This window comes from Jaculus jaculus, chromosome 10 (genome assembly GCF_020740685.1).
Source record: "Jaculus jaculus isolate mJacJac1 chromosome 10, mJacJac1.mat.Y.cur, whole genome shotgun sequence".
In the NCBI taxonomy this organism is placed as follows: Eukaryota; Metazoa; Chordata; class Mammalia; order Rodentia; family Dipodidae; genus Jaculus; species Jaculus jaculus.
The window spans coordinates 75,349,302-75,367,810 of record NC_059111.1 but is presented as its reverse complement, the minus strand read 5'-3'; the positions used below and the strand labels follow the sequence as shown (position 1 = coordinate 75,367,810).

The window sequence follows — 18,509 nt, the reverse complement described above, 5'->3', positions numbered from 1 at the left end:
ACACAAGACCATCATAGTAGAAAGAAAAGATCATGATATCAAAATAAAAGAGAGACTGATTGAGAGGGGAAGGGGATATGATGGAGAGTGGAGTTTCAAAGGAGAAAGTGGGGGAGGGAGTGAATTACCATGGGATATTATTTATAATTATGGTAGTTGTCAATAAAAAATATTTACATAAAAATTAAATCTTAAAAAAGACATATATCTATCTAACCAAGGAATGAGAAAACAGAATACACACACATAAACACACACACACACACATGCATGCTTCAACACACATTCATTTTTAAATAGGAGCTCACCTATTAGCTACTCTTCCCTGGAAAAGAGTTCAAATAGATTTGGAGATGGGCTACTCAGTAAGTGAGTAAATAACAGATCTGCAGTAACAGGAAGTGTCCTGCCACAGGAAGACAGACACTTCCTCCTTTGAAGTGGAGGTAAAAATAGATAAGTCTGTGAGAGGATACAGAGTAGAGAGATGTTGAAAGCTGGTGGCCCCTTCTGACTGTGCAGAGTCAAGAGAAGCTGTAGGGAGCACCTTAAAGACAGCCACTGTGAAACATGGGTCTGCTTGTCTTCATAGTTCACTGTTGTGCGTCGGAGCCTAGAAGACTGATCTGCATAGAGAAAGTACTCAGGAAGGATGTGCTGGATGAGTCTGGGACATACAAAGACTTAATGAGGGAGTCTGAGAAGCCTGTTGAGACAATATGTGTGTCATGAAAGCAATTATTGTGGTTGTTAACATTTCTTCAGTAGTATCACTCACTGGAGGAGACAGAAGTTGTAAATACAAAATGGATTTCTAGCATGAAATGCAGATATGACAGAATGTCAGGAGCCGGTTAAGAGATTTACCATGAAATGCAAATCTGGATTAAAAAAAAAAGCATCAAAATATATAGGAGGCCACTTTCAGAATAACAGGAATCAGGCAGTTGGGTGGGTGATATAACAGACAGAAAAAAAAAAAAATTCTTTCTCTACATGGTTAATTGGGGTTTAAAAGGTAATAGACTTAAAATTATTTCTTATTGTACTTTTTCCACCAGTGGAAAATAAAACAGCACTTGGGTGAAAAATAAAATAAGACTTCATAAATACTCATTGACTTAATGCAATTCATTTGTATGACCTGAGGTAAATATGATTTGTAGTTTCACTGTAGTCTCCTGTCACTCCACAAAATACGTTTTCTTTTTTCTAGAAGATATCTACTTCAGATATTGAAATGTTTTTTCTAACATAACTACTCTTTTTCACGTAAAAATGCGATTTGTGCATCACTCACTAAGCATAATTATTAGGAAAAAATAAACTTCCACTTCTAGTGTCAAGTTTAAATTATGTTTTGCTATGAGGGTATTATACCCCAGGAGACCAGTTCCTCCCATTTGATTTCCCAGAAGGAGCCAGAGAAGAAGCACAGACAGGTTTAATATGTCTTTGGAAAATCAGTATATTAATCTATTTTACTTTCTTCTTTCAATTACCTTCACATTTCCTCCCAAATCTCGGATTTCTCAGTCTTCTAAGAAACAACTGTTTACTGGTGTGAATATTTTTCTCCTTCAAAATGGGGAGCAGGATTTACTTTCCTGAGCAAACTGTTTTACAACTATTCTGTTTCAATATTTTAATTGTTTCCCATTCCTGCTAAAGATGTTCTCCTTTGGTCAAGTGTACAGAAGGAAGGAAAAGCTGCATCAACTACTAGAGACCTGTGCATGAAAGGGGAACAAGGCCACACTACGCAGTATGTCAATTTATATCCTGCATGAAGATTTGAACAAGAGTCCTGAAATAAATGTCACCTGCTGATAAGTTGGAAGCGTGTTCCCTATTTTCTTGTGGAGAATTCCTTTATGGAGAATTAAAGACAGAAAATGGCCTGGATATCCATGACCTCACAGTGCCTGACACTACCTACACAAGACCATCATAATAGGAGGAAATGATCATGACATCAAAATAAAAGAGAGACTGATTGAAAATAATTATGTCAGGTGTGGAAATATATCTCAGTACTTAAGAGTGCCTCTTGCACAAGCATGGGGGCATAAGGGGACCTGAGATCCCCTGAGTTCCAATCTCCAGATTCCATGTAAACAGGTATGGTCACTTGTACCTGCAACCCCAGTCTCTCAGGGGAGCAGAGGCCCAAGAAGTGTTAAAGCTCTGGAATCAGTAAAAGTACTCTGGCTCCAAATAAGACAGAATGGAAGAACAATAAAATGTGACAGTTGACATGCTGCTCTGGCCACTGCAGATGCATGCCCTCCACCACAGGTGAGCTCAGCAGGCAACACACACACACACACACTTAAAATGAAAAGGAAAATAATTATGCCAAAATAGTAATAATAGTAAGAACTGAGGTAGAATAAATATGTATGCTTTTTTCAAATATACTAGTAAGTTCTATTGGTAATCAGACAACTATTATAATTTCAAAATATTAATATAAACAGTAGTTTGTGATTTCTATAGCTATAGTATGATATGAAATGGTCAGGGACAAAGCCACAGGTAGTAAGTACTAATGCTACTGAGGCTCACTGCCTCATTTAGAATCTAGGAAAATACTAACTTTAATTTAAACTTTAGAGCCTAATGAAATTGTTAATTGTTTTTTCACATACAAGTGATGGTTAATCCAAGCCCCTGCCTCCAAGGCTTGGCTCCATGAGCTGAAAGGTCATAAGTAATGTCATGAGCATTTATCTGACATATTAAGTTTGAATCAATCTCTCTCTCCCCTTTCCCTCCATCTCTTCTCTATATCATATACACACATATTTAGATTAACCTTTCTACCATAAGCTCTCTTCTACCCTATTCCACAGTCTACTAGTTATATCACACAAACTAATTATAAATATTTCTCAAAACTCTAATAGTCAGTGTGTGTAAATATTTTAAACAGAAAAAAACATTTTAAAACAGAAACTGGTATATCCATACCATTTCTGTATTACTTCAATTGGCCTTGGCAGGGTCATTTTGGAATGTTTTCAAACACCTACAAATAGCTAGCTATGTATTTTGAAAGAATAGAAATTAACTTAAATACAATAAAAGTCAGAATCAACCAGGAAAAAAAAATAATCACTGTTAAAAAAGCCTGAGTCTAAGATGGAGATTTCTGGAGCTATTTCATTTAAGCTATGAACTTATAACCACAAATATACAAGCTAAGAATGAAACAATCTGAAACATTAGAACATTCTTAAGGAAAAGGTCATGAATCACTTCCACCTGGACTCTTTACAACTGTAGTAATTAAATGAAATCATGCAAAAAATTCAAGTAAAACTAATAATGACAAGGGAGAGAAAGGGAAAAAGGAAAAGATAGACATGAGAAGAGAGAGGAAGGGTTGATGATGGAAAAAGGTGAAAGAAGCAGAGATACAAACATTGCATTCTGGCAAAAAGAAAAAAAAAAACAAACAAACAAAGGAGACATCTGGCAAGGTGGTTTTTGCAGGCCAGCTCTCCAAGGATGGACATACTTCTTACCAGAGCACAGAAAAGCTATTTGCCCCACAGAAGGAAGTGTGGTTTTCTTCCTGTTCAATGGAGACTGAAAAACTTAATGTACAAAGATAATTGCTCCTCAAGTTTATAAATCTCAATTCTTAATTGTTATAGTATCTATTTATCCAGAAAAACAATTGATCTTTTGAGTATACAGAGATAAGTACACACACACACACACACACACACACACACACACACACACACACGTGCACATGCTTGCTGAGGAATTGAAAGAATGTAGTAATAAAACATTGGGTGGGGAGAGCAGAAAATTTATGAAGGCACCAAGACAATATCGAAGAATGCAAAACAGTAGAAAGGTTTCAGTTAAAGACAAAGGAACAATAACAGAATCCAGCTAACTAAACTTTACAACGTTCTTTTCCATTCAATAGATGGTCCACATGAGATTGGATGTGAATTCAAAGTGTGGCTGATTTCCCTATGTGACTCTTCCCATGAAAATACAAGTCATTTGTTTTTAATTTTTTTAAACAATATATTTTTTTGGATAGAGAAAGTGTGTGTGGGGGGGTAGTACAGTAGTACAGAGAAATTGGTACTTCAGGGCCTCCTTCCACTGCAAATAAACTCCAGATGCAGGTACCACTCTGTGTCAGGTTTTATGTAGTTCCTGGGGAATCAAACCCCAGCTGTCAGACCTTGCAAGCAAGTGCTCTTAACAGCTAAGCCATCTCTCTAGCCCCATAATTAATCTCTTAAAACATCAACTGCTCTGGCTAAACTAAATATGTTTGATACATAGTTCATTAGTACTGAGATAAAGTTTTACTATAGGTAGGGCATGTGCTAGGACCGGTACTCCATCCCCAGCACTGCAAAAAGAAATGAATAAACATGTAAATTTTATTATAATAAAACAAAATTACCTTTACCATAGCCCCTCAAATTTATGAAGACAAAAAAATGTATTCAGAGCTGGGGATGTAGTTCAGTAGTAAAGTGCTTGCCTGGCATGTTCACACATGCCAGAGTTTAATCCCAATACCTTTCCCCCAAGCCCCCCAACACAAAAGAACAAAATACTCTGCTTCTATTTTTTTCTTCTCTGAAGCTACTTTACAAATGGTTACACATCTATGAATCATCAGGTACCTATTGTCAATAGATTCAAAACATCCTGCATATCTTTTAAAAACTATTTTATGTATTTATTTGAGAGAGAGAGACAAGAGACAGAGAGAGGGAAGATAGGTACAACAGGGCCTCCAGCCATTGCAAACAAATTCCAGATGCATTCAATATGCTGTGTGTCTGGCTTATGTGGGTCCTGAGGAATTGAACCTGAGTCCTATGGCTTTATAGGCAAGTACCTTTACTGCTAAGCCATCTCTTCAGCCCCTGCAAATCGTGTATCTTATTCCCAAAGCTTCCTCCTTTGCATTTTTAGTGCCTAGTGCTATTCTGGGAACTAATAAATAATTTTCTTAAATCCTTCTAAAATGAATAGAAAAATGTGACACATTTAACTTCTTTCCAAATAGTAACATATTTTCTAGGGTAAACATCTCCAAATTGCATCTGTGATGGCATAACGTACTGGCCATCTGAAAGATTTCCTCATATGTGGAAGATGTATTACTGCAGACACTATAAAAGATAGTGTTCTTAAAACGTGGGCCCTTGGGCTGGAGAGATGGCTTAGCGGTTAAGCGCTTGCCTGTGAAGCCTAAGGACCCCGGTTCGAGGCTCGGTTCCCCAGGTCCCACGTTAGCCAGATGCACAAGGGGGCGCACGCGTCTGGAGTTCGTTTGCAGAGGCTGGAAGCCCTGGCGCACCCATTCTCTCTCTCTCTCCCTCTATCTGTCTTTCTCTCTGTGTCTGTCGCTCTCAAATAAATAAATAAATAATAAAAAAAATTAAAAAAAAAACATGGGCACTTTTTTGTAATGTAAGATGCAAGTGGGTTTTATACACAAACATACAAACACACTGACATCGATATTCTTTGTAATGAATCTCCTCTCACTTGCCTAGTCTCATCATTATGCATTATCAATGACCCCCCCTTTTCTAGTTCCTAACCACAAGTCTTTGTTAATATATTCAATTTCTAAAATATCCCAGGCCTTTTACTATGATGATTTAACAAATCATCTGAAGAGAATAATCTAGATTTATAATCCTCAATTTTACTTTTCTTATTCTGTCTAGAATCCACTTGACAAAGGCTCTGTCCTGCTCACAGAGCAGAAGTTTGAACACCACTGTGAAGGTTGATCTTTACTCTCAACTTGATTGGATCTTACTATGGAAACATACCTCTGAATATATCTATGAGGGTGTTTCTAGAAAAGTTTTACTAAATAGGAAAAGACTCACCCTGAATGTAGATGACACCATTGACTAAAAGGGGAATCCCAGACTGAATAAAAAGGAGAAAGAGAACAGGTCACCAGCATCCATCTCTGTCTGCTTTCTGACTGTAAATGCAATACAATGTCATCAACTGCCTTAGGCTCCTGCACCCACGACTTCCCCACAATGCTGGGTTATATATGCAAATCAGAAACCAAAATAAATTCTTCCTCAAGTTGCTTTTTTCAGGTATTCTGTCAGATCAATGAGAAAAGTAACATCATCACCAACAACATCCACAAGCAAATTTTACTGACCACTTCTCATTCATCTGTTGCTGGACTTTGGTTCTATTTGACACACGACCTAATCCCCATGTTTTAAAATGCTTTCTTCATTTAGTTTCCTTTTTTGACCACTGACTACTCAGTGTTACATGTTTCCTGTTTCCTCCTCACCTGCTGACTTCCACAGAATGAAGTGCCCCAGGCTGTTCTTCTGGTAATTGTGCACTTGTAAGGAAAGAGTTAACTCTGCATTCATAGACAAGTTACAGGATGAGCTTCCAAAGGATGCGGACTCCCAGGAATCACTCCTCCCCAGATGAATCTTAGCCCATATCCAGACAGTTTATTCCTACTCCAGCCAATATGAGACAAAGATGATGCCAGAAACTACATATACTGTCCCCTGATGATCCACAACATACTGCCTCTGAACTCCAGCCTCCCCATTCTACTGATACAGGAACTGAGGGAGTGGGAACCTTTCTCAGCTCTTGGATGGACAATAACTCAGAAGCTAGGCTAACTGACACTCACGGCCACACAAAAGAACTTCCACTGAAATTAGTGGCTTCCAGATACTTGTCGTATGGATTTTGATGTATGAAACACGTACCAGAGAATAAAATTCAGAAAGATTTTATTATATGGCTTATAGAGATAGAACATAGAGCTTAGAGCTTAAGAGAAAGAAAGAATTTAGGACTTCTATTTGCTTAGGCAGAAGGGAGATTCCAGAAAATGGAAACAAAAAGCCCACCTTGAGACTCAGATTGGAGCCCTGCATGGGAGTTTACAGGATGGGGACTGAACTGGTTGGCCCAGCCCTGACTCCAGTGTCTAGGTGATGCCAAGTTTTGAGGAAGGGGAGTGATCTTATGTCTTAATATTTTGCTTCTAGAAAATAAAGACATAAGTGAGAACCAGATCCTCTCCTTATGTTACTGGCCTTAGTCAAAGTGGAGACTGCAAGGGCTCCCTTAGAGAAAAGGAGGTAAGGATGACCCAGGTTCTCTCCTGTGTGCTCAAGGGCATTCCTCACTTTTACTCTTGGGGCCCTGTAACCCCTAAATTATTTCACTACCACCTATCCCAAATCACTACTTATATACATATTGACATCTAAAAATATAACATGTCCAAGACGAAGCCCTTCCTGCAAGAACCAAACCCTCTCCTACCGCCAGTCCTCACATGTGAGTGAGTGTTGACTTCATTCATCATCAGACAAAACAAAAACGAAAAGAAAACAATCAAATAGGTGGGTGTCATCCTTAATAACCCCTCCCCTCCTGCTGAAGTCTCACTCTTCAGCAAAGCATATACTACCATTAATATATAACCATATGCAACATCTCATAACCTTTGCCACTGCTCCCCAGATCTAATCCTATCGCCTCCCACCTGAATCCCTGCTGAAGCCTTGTGCAGGTCACCCTCTGTTGGCCATTGATTGTTCACCAATAATCTTGTCACAAAAGACAAGGTGATGTTTAAAAACAGTAAGTCTGAACGTGTTGGTGACCTGCTCAATCCCCCATGCTAGCCTCCTGTTCAATGCAAAGCCCCGTGGTGCCTCATTAGGCACCATCATCTGTTCAGTTCTTAGATACATTTGATTTTCAAATAGATATCTGAAAGTATGTCCAATCTCTTCAGTTACCTCAACAATAACACAAGTGCTGACAGAAGTGTATTATCTTTTCTCAAAACTTAGCAGAAAAATAAAACCCACTTCTATCACGTTCTCAGAACAGTGAGCCATGACAAGGGTGGTTTCAATTACTGAGTAAGGAGGACTCAGTCACAATTCATCATGACCCCATTGTTTTGCTGCTTAAATCTGAACCTTTTCAAGACTTTGCTTATGTTACTAACTTAATGACAAACTAAAGCATATATTTTATTGTGAAGTTAAGCTACTCTGCCATTGGTCTTCACACTGGTTTCCTAACTCATATTTCCTATACTGTTCTTCTAATGCTATGAGTATTTGTTTACTTCTTCATGTCTTAGTTGATTTCCTATACTACCCTATGTGTAAATGCTATGACTAAATTCAGTTAAGAACCCTATGTATCTAAAGTATTACACACTATCACCTTCCCTGAATCTCAGGACAAAAGCACAAAAGCCAGGAGAGACTGAGAATCACAAGGCTCCCTCAATGTGTTCCATTCAAATGAAATTAGTGTCCCTGGAATGTGGCAGGAGGAGTTGTAACTTGAGAGAGGCTCTTTAATCACCAAAGGTATTCCTCAAGTCATTCCATAGAAGTTACTCAACAGTCTTGGATTAACCCACCACACACCACAAAGGCACAGTGGAACCGAGGTCAACAATTCAGCACATGACTCTCTGCTTGCTCAATTTACTGTTCTGATAATACTTGTGTACTACACTCAGAGACCTAAACCTTGAAGAAATTTTGTGTTGTCATAAAAGGCATGATTATTATCTTCTTGTATGTTCAAACTTTTTCTCTCTACTGGTTTTTTTCCCATCTGAATACAAACATACTCAAATCTTTCAAATATTCAAAACTAAAAAAAAAAAAAACAAAAACCCACCAATTCCCTGGATCTGCACTTCTTCCGTGGCCTTTGGTTATTTGTCTAGATATATTACCTAACATTGATAGCCAACATCAATATGGTTTATACATGAAAATTGTTCTGAACAAGTTCATTAAATAAATCCTAGGTGTTAAATCTAACAGGATTGTTTGAGAACTCATCTTACTTTAACCACTAAGCTTCAGATATAGTTGGCATCATCCCTTTCCTCACTGTAACACCCTTTATTTCCTATCCTCCTGATATCAAGTACTGAAGTTCATTTCTCTACGCATCTTTCTTACTGTTTCCTCTCTGCTGTGTCACCATCCTCCTCACTTTGCCTCTGAACCCACCCAGGCTGCACTGTCAGTGTGGCCTTGTTCTGACTTACTTTCCATTTGACATCAGCTCTGGAGAAAAGTCTGACCTTGCCATGAATGTGTCTCTCAAGCCCACAAGCTGAACCCAAGCTCTCATCCCACCACACTGGCCAGCCTCCAGGGATCCCTGAGTCACTGTGCTCTCGGCCATCTGACCTTTTCTTTGAAATCCCTACTTAAAAAAACAGTCTTCATAGTTTCAAATATCTCTTCTGTGAGAACAAACATCAATAAACATGCTTGTTCCTAGTCCTCGCAAGCTCCAACAGAGTATCTGCAAATGTATTTTGAACTTTCCCCTTGAATTGTCACCATTTCAGATTGGCTGGCGTTAAGTAACATTCAGCTGCCAATTGCATTCAGCTATTCCTCCCGATTTCCAAATTTCTAGACACTTTCCCACTGAACTATACTGAAAAAGTAATGACAAGCCCTGCTTAAAATGCAGATTTGGCTGCTGTTCTAGGTATGCCTAGAAGTAACGTGGACCAGAACTTATCATTCTACATAGAACCCCTAAAGGCAACCTTCAGGGCTTCTATGTTGAAATCAACTTTCCTCTCCAGCCAGATGGCTGTGCCTACATAATGTTACTTAGTTTCAAGACAAATAAAATTTTTAAAAATCAAGAAAAAACATATATTATGATAAAATACCTATAGTTTTAACCATGATGTTAAAAATAAAACATAATGAAAAGCTCAAAGCACGACTAATAGGGCCATAGATTTTGCAGTTTTTCCATTTCTTTTGGTTCTGTATATACAGTCTTTTTCTGTCTCCTGGATTTTCATCCAAGTGCCCCACACCCTCAAGCTTCCTAGCCAATCTATCTGTATCTCCATTGTTTGATTTCCTCCCCACCCATCCCCTGAGTGGATGCTAAGCTAATTTAAATTGCTAGATCCGTGGCCTGAGACAACTTGGCTACAAATCCAAAAAGCAGACATGCTCAGGAGGTGGAGTCCACACATAGATGACTGCTTCTTGGTCTCTCTGAGGTGATCTGCAAGGCTGTTACTATTAAAAAAAAAAAAGAAAAGAAAAGAAAAGAAAAGGAAAGGAAAAGGAGCTCTAAGAGTTGAGGTATATTTCCAATGTCTCTAGGTTGCAAGATCTGTATGCATATATGTATGTATGTGTGTGTATTTCTGAACATTTTCAAATTTTTTCCTTTCCCTTTCCCAGATGGATGTGTAAGAGTATAAAATGCATAGTTAACCTATTTTCCTGGTTACATATACCATGTTTTAATATTTATTTCAACCTGACAGAAACATTTGTTAACATTTTTGATAGTTGGTATTTGTTTTAATTTTGACGACAGTTGATTACATATTTCAAGTAAACAAAAACAATAACACATGTATAGAATAATTCAATCATTTGAGATTTTCAACTTTTCTCACATCTACCTCTATACACACACTCGTGCGTGCATGCCAATGTGCCTTGGTGTACTTTTCTTGCTCCATTTAATGTGTTGGATCAGAAGTGAAGTCTGTTCAAATCCTATTGTCCAAAATATTGGCAATACTGCACACTGCACTGGGAAGCACATTCTAAACCTTTTGCTCTCACCATTATTCTGACATGGAATGGAAGACATTGAAGACAAAACATTATCCAGGCAAACTAAGTATTTTGAGGAATGCCATGACATATCTTGCCTCAGTCACAAGAATTTTGTTTCTGGAAGCCATAATTATACTATTGTGATGGTGACATAAAGTCCTATTATTACCTTCCACACTAAAATAACAGTCTTTTACTGCTACATTTGTGGACAAAATGCAGAGATTACAGTATTATGGAAACTCAGAATGGGCATCTTGACATCAATTTTGTCTTTTCTCCAGGCTTTGAGATTTGGGACTAGGTGGTAGTTTAAAACCATCCATAATAAAATAAATCTGATGGGGTTGGCAACAGATTTTTTGGAGAACTGGCTATTGGTAGCAGTATGCCAAATTCTCTGGTGTAGTGTAAAAAATGGCCACACTATGATTGCCAGCAGAATCCAACAGGAAAGAGAAGGAAGAGAGCCTAAAAGGGAGATGGAGAAAGTTCAATGGAGTTAGGATTGAAGAGAATATTTAAGAGCAAAAAGTAATGGGAGATTTCTCCCTTGGTCAAGTGCTTGTCACAAGAGCATGAGGACCCAAGTTTAGATCCTCAGAACCCACACAAAAGCTAGGTGTGGTGGCACACATGTATAATCCCAGCACTGGGGAGGTAGATATAGGTTGCTAGCTCTTGTTCAGTGAGAGACCCTGTCTCAAAACTAAAATAGAAAATAATTGAGGAAGACATTTAGCATTGACCTATAGTCTCCACATGAATGCAAACACACATGAAAATGCATGCACACCATTCACATATGAAGAAAAGAGCAGAACAAAAAAAGAAAAGACAGCAGAAAGAATCAGTAGAAGAGTGGGAGGAATGGCTCTTGCCTACAAAGACTAATGGCCTAGGTTCAATTCCCTAGTACCCACCCATCTGGAGTTCGTATGCGGCAGCTAGAGGCCCGGTGCACCCATTCTTCCTCTCTCTCTCCTTCTCTCTCTCTCTCTCTCTCTCTCTCTCTCTCTTTCTCTCACTGCTTGTAAATAAATAATAACTGGGTTTTAGTTTTTCCAAAGTTCACAGATCCAAATGTTTTGGAGTTCTCTAGCCTTCCAAACTCAATAAGTATACGATCAAATTGTCATTTTACATTTACATTCAGCAGCTTATTACTGAAGTACAAAAGGGCAGTTGCTTAATATAATCCAGTAAGTGCTATAAGTAGGTGCCCTGGACCTATATATGGGACTTTTGGAACATGGAGAAAAGACAATATAAAGCAATACAGGATATAAAAGGTTTTCCTTTAACAAGTCATGGACATGTGAGCTATAGCTTAAGAAGAGGTTGTCCATGCTGTCTGTGGACGGCTATTTTCCTAGCCCCCCAGTCTGATCTCTCCTAATGCAAGCTCACCAATAACAGGAATTTATTCTTATTAACAGAACATTAAGGCTCCTTCAACCTTGAATGCCTCTGTCTCAACTCTTTCATCTGACTCTGCTTCTTTTTTCACGTCGCCATTCAGACATTGCTCTTGCCAGAAAACCTTCTTCCTTACACCTATGTACTCTTTAGCCATGATGATAATAAGAGATGCTAAAACTTACTGACTGCTGCAATGGAGCTGGCCTGTGTCTCAAGCACTAAGCAGTGTTATCTCAACCCTTCTTCATAGCAATGCTATGGAGTAGATACTAAGAGTATATCTGTTTTCCAGACAAGACAAGAGAGCACAAGCAGGCTAAGCAGCCGAAAGGCATCAAGAGTCATGGTAAAGCCAATATTTGAACCCAAGAAGACTGGTTCTCGAGTCTGTTCTAATCACCAAGCCACACTGCTTCTCTGAGATTAAAAATGAATTTCTCCTAGTTATTGCTGTATATGCAATGCTCCTCAGGGTCTTGTCTAGCACTGATGTTCAACAAAATGCTAAAATTGCATAGATGCTTCTCTATAAACACTCAATCTAGACTATGAAGTGTGGAATATAAATTAAGTATCAAATATTCCTAAAAATTAAAGAAAAAACTTCTAACAATATTTCTATTGAATCCTATTTTTTACAAAACACATAACTATAATTTGCACATCTAAAACATATTAGGATTTACTAATCCTACAATGAGCAATGTGTCTTTGAGACTAATGAAAACCCTTGGCAATTTGAATATTATGATACTAAATTACACTATAATTATTTCAAAGGTCAAGAATCCTACATACTTATCCTTAAAACTCTCTACCTGAGTGATGCAATCAGAAAATTTAAGTATGTTTGAAAATAGTTAATTATACAAAACAAGAAGAAATTGACTAATTTAATAACTTTTATGTAAAATAGGTAGTATTTTCCCACATAAGTTCTTTTTTAATTCTATTAAAAAGTATAACTTAATTTTTTTTAGTGAATTAGAGCATATATTTGTTTTTCTAAGGCAAGTTTCAAGGAAGAACAGGGGACAGGGGTTTGGAATACAGTACTATACAACTTACTGGTACACAAGAGACTGCAAACCTATCATGAAAGAGATGATGTACGTTAAAGAGAGTTGGACACCACCCCACATTTTCAGGAATTCAGTCTAGAAGGGAAGGAAAGCAAAAATAAGACACAAGTCAGAGGATCATTTTTAAAATCCTCATAGGAAGAGACATAAGAAGGTAAATGTACAGTAAGATTACCCTTGTCTGATTGACATTTCTCCTCCATCACCATCTGACATGATGTTAGAATGCAAGTAAGTTAGATTTTTCTCATAGCATTTCATTATTTGTTTGTTGGCTTGTTTAGATGATTGGTTATTTAGGTTGAGTTTTTTAAGAGAATCTCACTAGATAGACCAGACTGGTCTTGAATTCTTGCCTCAACCTCAAGTATTAAGATTTCACATTTATATCTCTTACCTGGCCTTGGAAAACTTTAATATGGCAAACAGCATAATGTTTAGGTACATGGGCTTTACAGCCAGAATCACTGCTTTCAAAGCTCAGCTCTATTGAAGTCTATTGACTTTGGTGGCTTCCCTAAATTCCTCCGTGATTCAGTTTACTTACTTATAATTACATAATTGCAAGTATTTTACAGAATTACAGTGTTGGGATGAATGAAGGAGGTCACATACATGAGACAGGTGGAAAAGTTCATAGTTCATAGAAGATACCCTCCCAAACTATATGAACAAGCACAGCTTTATGAGAGTATGATGATCTATTTACCCACAAGCACTCAGGATTTAAGTAACCTACTAAAACATGTCACTAATCCACATATTCAACCATGCACTGCTTCAATCTTACCTAAACACAAACAGTGGTGTTCTCTCCTAGAAGTGTTTTCCAGATCTGGTCAGCATAGGCCCTTCATCTTTCTAATGAATCATTTTAGGAAGTAGCTCAAAGGTTCAATTATATCATATAAGACAGAAAGTTTCCATTCAAGTGCTCAGTATTATTTGCATGCAATATAAAAATCACAAACAGCATGCAACTAGAAGCAAAAAAAAAAAAAAATTGTCAAGGTGGGTAATGGTTCATTGCTTTTAAGGTTTTAGTGTAACATTATTTTGAATTTCATTTTCTCTAAGAAGAACAGGGATAGACTGAATGATGAAAGAGTGAAAAAAAAAAAGGAAACACAATAGAGGGAAGGGTGATATATGTCTATAATTGTAGCACTCAAAAGGCAAAGGGAAGAGGATGTTCACAAGTTTGAGGCCAACAGGGTCCACATAGCTAACTTTCATGCCAGTCATGGCAACATAGTAAGACCCCATCTCAAAATCAAACCAAACCAAATACAAACAAAACAAAAGAATAAACAACAACAACAACAAAAAATAAGAAACCAAGCAAAAATAAAAGTTAAGCCATTAAATCCTCCATCTGTAATTGTTTTAAGCAAGGAATTTCTATCCAGTGTTATTCATGCAACAAACCAAGCCTGCTCAAGACCCAGTGCTCCAATATGTAATGTGGGCCTCTTGCAACTAGGCACCATTGCAGCTCACCACTGCTCAGAATGCATGAGATCCTTCCTCAGCAGGGATCAAATATGCCACAGGACCAGAGACCTATTGTGACAGGGAAGCAATTCAGCTATAAAAAGAGAACAAAAATCTCCAAGACAAATTTACTTTTAAAAATGAATCAAAACCCTTATGTTATAGAAGAAGCAGACCCTAGAAACTAGGTCTCTTAAATAGTTTGTGACATTTTCTTTTCTTTCTTTTTTAAATTTTTTTTTGACATTTCCTTTTCACTGTGTCATGTATCAGTCTATTGAATTTGTTTGCTTGCATCATCATCATCATCAACAACATCATCATACCTGGCCCTAGAATAAACTTCCAAACTGAAAGTCAAATGAAATAATGAAATTTTATGGCACAACATAAATTGGGTAAAACAAAATCATAAAGATATCAGACTTTGAGAAAATATTAACTCGGACAATGGACTTTTAATATAGAGTTGAGTAATCGAAAAGGAACATAAATTAACTAAATGCTACTACTTCACAATGAAGCAGTGGGTGAAAAATCTATGGGATATGTTCAGATGTTATCATTTGCAGTCCCTACTCCTCATTCATGCCCCTAACTCAATCTGATTTTTTTTTTATTTTGTTGTTTTGTTGTAAGTGAAAATTACAAGGCACACTCCTCAGACTCAATAAGTAAACTTGGGGGAGGGGTTATGTGCAGAGAAGAGGCTGAGAACCAAGAAAGAGAAAAAGAAGAGAGGGAAAGAAGAACAGATCTATGTTTCACTCATATGCTGTCACCTTATCTCCTCCATGCTACATAGAAGGTCCAGTTTTATATTAAAAATGAATTCAGACATGATATTAAAAATATAAGCAATAATGAAAAGCTCCACAAGCTATTTCATGTTGGACTAATATGCAAATGTTACCACTCTTTAGTACTAAAATAAGTAAATATACCATGAAAAATAAGAGTCTGGGAACATAAGTAAATTCATATGTATAAAACAAGTAGATTTCAATTGCCTTCAATTATTTCACCCAATCACCTAGAAGTGAAGATCCTCTAAAGAAAATTGCATTGCCTTCCCAAGTCCTTGGAGAGCCAGTTTAGTTAACAGCCTACCTATACTTCAGAGATGACCAGGCAGCTTACATGTCAAACTCATTTTAAAATGTCAATCATGTCCCTTTCAATCTAATTAGTTTGGAAAGTAGTGTCACTGACCTGGAACTATGCAGACCATTTATTATCATATCATTTGATCAACCTAACACTTTCCCTCAGTTGAGTTTAAGACACCTGTAGCCAAAATGTAATATTCTTTCTCCTACTTATTATTGGTAACTCTCGATACAATTCCCTATTTACAACTCAATTTATCACTGTGAAGAGGCATGGCTAACTTCACAGAGGTATCCTACAGAATTTTCTTACACTTTCAGGGCAAATGGATATATATATGCGCACATACATACATACATACATACATATATATTCCCATTACCTTTCTAATATATGTGTGTGTCATATATCATATAGTATTCAGGTTTTAGATAGGAACTGCAAATGGGGAAAGGAGGAAGACCAGAGGACCATGCACATGCCAGGAGAAATTTACAACCTTAAGTAGAAGAAGAGAGGGATTTTCTTACAAAGGACAAAATGGACCATATAGAGTCCCTAGGTGTTATCACCTAGATTTATTTTGTAATGAAGAAACTTTTTCAGGTTTATAGTATTTAACCTAACTTTAACCTTGCCAAGAGCAGATGAGGTTGAACTGAAGAAATAATAGTGTTTCCTCAGAGAATAGCATGTCTCCGAGAGAGGAGTAAAGGCAGGTGGGCGGGACCAAATAGGTGCAGGCCAGGGCTGTGGCATCAAGGAGGCTGGAAGACAACAGGTGGCAGACAACAGTAGGAAATTTACCCAATCCTTTACTCATCTCAGCTTTGCATATTAAGAACTGCTCTTCAAGACAAAAATGCAAGCAAGCACTCTTATCTCTGTAGCACAGAATAATATATTGCACCAGGGATGGAAAAGAAATCGCATTCTCAGATATTCCACCAAAATGTTGTATTCATATTTTTGACTGTGGTATTAAAAAGGTGTAGTGGTCATATTTCAAGTAATGAGTAGTCACTGTGGAAGATGGTAATCTAAAAGGAAGGTGTAGGCTGCCAAATCTTTTTTATCCTTTACTTTCCTCTAAAGAAGTTCATTTTACTAAAATTTATGTTGGTCTGAAGGAAAAGCAAGAACATTAAATCATGTTTGCCTGATCAAATTACTACTAGTGAACATAACTTCACATCAGGTCAAATAAAAATCTGCACAATCTCACACTTACCTTCAGGTGAGGAACCTGTCCTTTGTGAAAAGACAGCATTTACTTTACTCTTCTTACTGATATCGTTGTTCACGGACAAGCTTGACTGAATTTTTCTATGCATTTTTTGAGACACAGGGGCTGGAGGCTTGTGACCGTCTGCAGATGCATGTTTGGTCCCTTGATGAATTCCATTCCCATTGCTCAGACTTGTGTGGCCGTTTTGGATCTTGCTAGCTTCTTCCTTGTTGGGCTCCTGCATGGAAGCCTGCAGCTGAGGCAAGCGCTGAGGCTGGGCTGAGGGAGAGGAAGACAGCAAGTTCATTCGGTTAAGAAACAGCCATGAGGGTTCTGCAATAATGAAAATACCTTATGAATAGGGATTTGAGGCTTTACCCATGACACTGAAACTGAAGAGGAAAGAGAGATGACCAGAGGAGTGGAAGGAGAGAAGGAGGATGTCGGGAGGATGAAGAAGAAGTGGCTGAGGAGGAAGGGATAAGAAAGGAAGGAAAAAAGGAAGGGAGGGAGGTGGGGAGGAAGGAAGGTCCCTAAAATATGGAAATAAGTTTATCAAACATCACTTGATAAAAGGATATATAAAGTAGACAAGAAAATAGCATTTGGGTAATTTTAAAGGATATTTTAGTTAGAAACCTGAAAAAAAGTAAAACTCATCAAAAGTTGATTATTGTCTAGAGGTCTATTCTAGGTACAGCTGATAAAAATGTATTATTTCAATACTCTAATAATGATAAACTACTTATTTTTTTTTTTTTTTGAAATTGAAGGAACAATGAATTCAGGCATCTGAAGCTGGACAATAAGTAGACAGACACTGCTTCGTTTTCCTTTAATTAATTTTAAATCCTGAATGAGACAATCTTTTGTGTATTCTCTTACTTTTAGATTTTAACACAATTTATAAAATAGCAGAAAAAACAAGAGAACTCTTTCAATTTGATAAGCATAGCTACAAAAATTGAACAATGGCTCTTTAAAAATACCTTTGTGCCAGGCATGGTGCACACCTTTAATCCCAGCACTCGGGTGGCAGAGGTAAGAGGATTGACATTAGTTTGAGGCCACCCTGAGACTACAGATAGTGATTTCCAGATTTCCAGGTCATCCTGAGGTAGAGTGAGACCCTATCTTGAAAAAGCAAAAATTAATAATAATGATAATGATAATAATAATAATAATAAGTAAAACATTTGTTTGTGTCAGGATGAGGAGGAAACTGATTATCAGTACTTAGAGTACTAATATACTAGAAGTCCTAACAATAGCAATAAAGAAGTAAAGAGAAAAAATTCTGAGTTTTGAGAAGCAGAAGACCAAATTTTTGTTATATACAAATTTGAATGTTCTGAGATAATCTAAGTGGTTTTATAAAACTTAAGAATGTAAAATGATTTATATAAGATAAACCATAGAAAATAATATTTCAACATGCCAACAGCAACCAATTAACAAATACATATTAAAAAATGAATTTCTCAGAGCTGGAGAGTTGGTTTAGTA

General features: G+C 37.3%; 1 protein-coding gene across 1 annotated transcript in view; it reads right to left on the bottom strand.

Moving 5' to 3' along the window:
- Mdfic (MyoD family inhibitor domain containing) overlaps positions 1-18,509 on the bottom strand; it is a 93,277-nt gene that overhangs the window by 16,719 nt on the left and 58,049 nt on the right. The window contains exon 3 of the mRNA XM_045160810.1: positions 17,007-17,282. Within this exon, the coding sequence (XP_045016745.1) occupies positions 17,007-17,282 (276 nt within the window). The remainder of the gene's footprint in view (positions 1-17,006; positions 17,283-18,509) is intronic.